The 2,266-nt window shown below is 44.3% G+C and overlaps 1 protein-coding gene across 1 annotated transcript; it reads left to right on the top strand.

The window, feature by feature from the left end:
* Positions 1-303: 303 nt before the first annotated feature.
* Positions 304-1,839, top strand: HTR1F (5-hydroxytryptamine receptor 1F). The gene has a single exon (XM_074928656.1). The coding sequence runs from the start codon at positions 324-326 to the stop codon at positions 1,422-1,424; it is 1,101 nt and encodes a 366-aa protein (XP_074784757.1). The 5' UTR covers positions 304-323; the 3' UTR covers positions 1,425-1,839.
* The last annotated feature ends 427 nt before the right edge of the window (positions 1,840-2,266 follow it).

Raw genomic sequence — 2,266 nt, 5'->3', positions numbered from 1 at the left:
AGCAATGTACAGCACCTCGCAGGGCAACGCCATCTCAGATGACACAGTATGTGCCTCTCCTCTGCCATGCCCTTAGCAGCAGCACGCCCAAGGAGAAGGAGGAGGGCCCTATTCTGGAGGCAGAGTGTCCCACGTAGTGCTAGGCAGGAAAATCTGTTTGGAGCCAGAATCATTTCTAATGATAAATCTGAGGTTCTTGCAAGTTTGGGTCTTTTAAGATGACAAAAATCAAGACTTCCTGGAGACTAAGGATGCACTTTCTGAATGTTTTTACTTTTCCAACAGGTAACAGCTACTGGTAAAGATCACCTTTAAAAGGGAACATGGATTTAATAAACTCAACTGAACAAAACAGTACATCAGAAGAACTATTCAAATGGGTGACATCCAAGATTCTCATTTCCATTACCCTGTCTGTGCTTGCACTAATGACAACCGCCATCAATTCACTCGTAATGACTGCAATAATTGTGACAAGAAAGCTCCACCACCCGGCCAACTATCTAATCTGCTCTCTTGCAGTGACTGATTTCCTTGTGGCAGTCCTAGTGATGCCCTTCAGCATCGTCTACATTGTAAAGGAGACCTGGATCATGGGGCAAGTGGTGTGTGACATTTGGCTGAGCGTGGACATTACGTGCTGCACATGTTCCATCTTGCATCTCTCTGCCATTGCTTTGGACCGGTACAGAGCAATCACGGATGCTGTGGAATATGCACGGAAAAGGACACCTAAGCATGCTGGCATCATGATTGCAGTGGTATGGATCATATCCATTTTCATCTCCATGCCGCCTTTGTTTTGGCGGCACCAGACGACCAGCAGGGATGACGAATGCATCATCAAACACGACCATATTGTTTTCACCATTTACTCTACATTTGGCGCCTTCTATATCCCATTGGCCTTGATTCTGATCCTTTATTACAAGATATACAAGGCAGCAAAGACATTTCACAGAAGAAGCATCAGCCGGATTGTAAGGGAGGAGGTAAACGGACAAGTCCTTTTGGACGCAGGTGAAAGAAGCACCAAATCGGCTTCAATGCCCAGCACAGCAGAGAAGACATCAGATCCCCTGGTGAACTGTGATAAAATCAATATCACCCTACGAAGCCCCAGGTCTGAATCAAAGCACGAGAAGTCCTGGAAAAAACAGAGAATCTCTAGCACAAGAGAGCGAAAGGCAGCAACTACGCTGGGTCTGATCTTGGGGGCATTTGTGATCTGCTGGCTTCCTTTTTTTGTAAAAGAAGTAGTTGTTAATACCTGTGAAAGATGTCACATCTCAGAAGACATGTCTAATTTCCTAGCATGGCTGGGATATATAAATTCCCTTGTTAACCCTCTAATCTACACAATTTTTAATGAAGATTTCAAGAAAGCCTTCCAGAAGCTTGTGAGGTGTAGGCAATATCTTTAAGAGCTTTTGTTCCTATAAGGAGAACATACTCATTGTTTTTTAACGTGTATAAATTTATGTAACTGAGATGGCATTTGTTGTATTTAAGGAAAAGCACCAAGACTCTGCATTTACATTACGACTTTTTTGTATCAGTAGTACTGGGAGCATAAATTGCCCAAGTTTTAAAGAGATGGACCATCTGGGATCAGTTTTGCTCTGGAAAAAGAGGTAGCATATTGTGGCTCTGATCCGGTTGGGATTTGCACAGCTGCCCAGCTTGAAGCATAAGGTATTACCTTAAATATGAAGGAACTATCTACTTGAAGTAGACAAAGAAACAAATTTTTTTTAAAAAGGTAACCCTCCGTCATCAATGAAATTTTAAGCAAAACAACAGACAGGTTTTAAACACTAACTGAAAATAAGAAGATAGAAAATACACCTTGGAATTAAGCATGATTTTATTAGTTTGGCACAGGCTCACAGCACGGAGCCAAGCCATTCCCAGTGAAGGGCACTAGCTTTAAACGTATCTAGCATCATCCTATGTTGATTAGCTGAGTGCAGCTGTAGCCCTGCCTCCTCCTGTAGATGAAGGATTTCCCTGTGTTACACCCTCACAGCACCCCAGCAGCAGGCAAGGTGCTTTCAAGGGTTACCAGTTTCATAACAAGCCAGTGTTACGAGCCCTCTGCCACTGGGCACCCACAACAGACATGGGCATGGGCATAGCCCCAAGGGAAACAGCCAGACAGTTGGGGGCACCTCCAATGAGCTGGGTAGACAAAGTGCCAGGTGCTCTGAGACACCATTTCAGCAGGGACTGGGGAGGGTTGAGCTCATAAAGAGCAGCTGGTGCT

This window comes from Athene noctua, chromosome 1 (genome assembly GCF_965140245.1).
Source record: "Athene noctua chromosome 1, bAthNoc1.hap1.1, whole genome shotgun sequence".
In the NCBI taxonomy this organism is placed as follows: domain Eukaryota; kingdom Metazoa; phylum Chordata; class Aves; order Strigiformes; family Strigidae; genus Athene; species Athene noctua.
This window is presented reverse-complemented; position numbering and strand designations above follow the sequence as displayed.

Coding starts and splice junctions, on each gene's coding strand:
- HTR1F (XM_074928656.1), top strand. CDS start 324: ATGGATTTAATAAACTCAACTGAACAAAACAGTACATCAGAAGAACTA.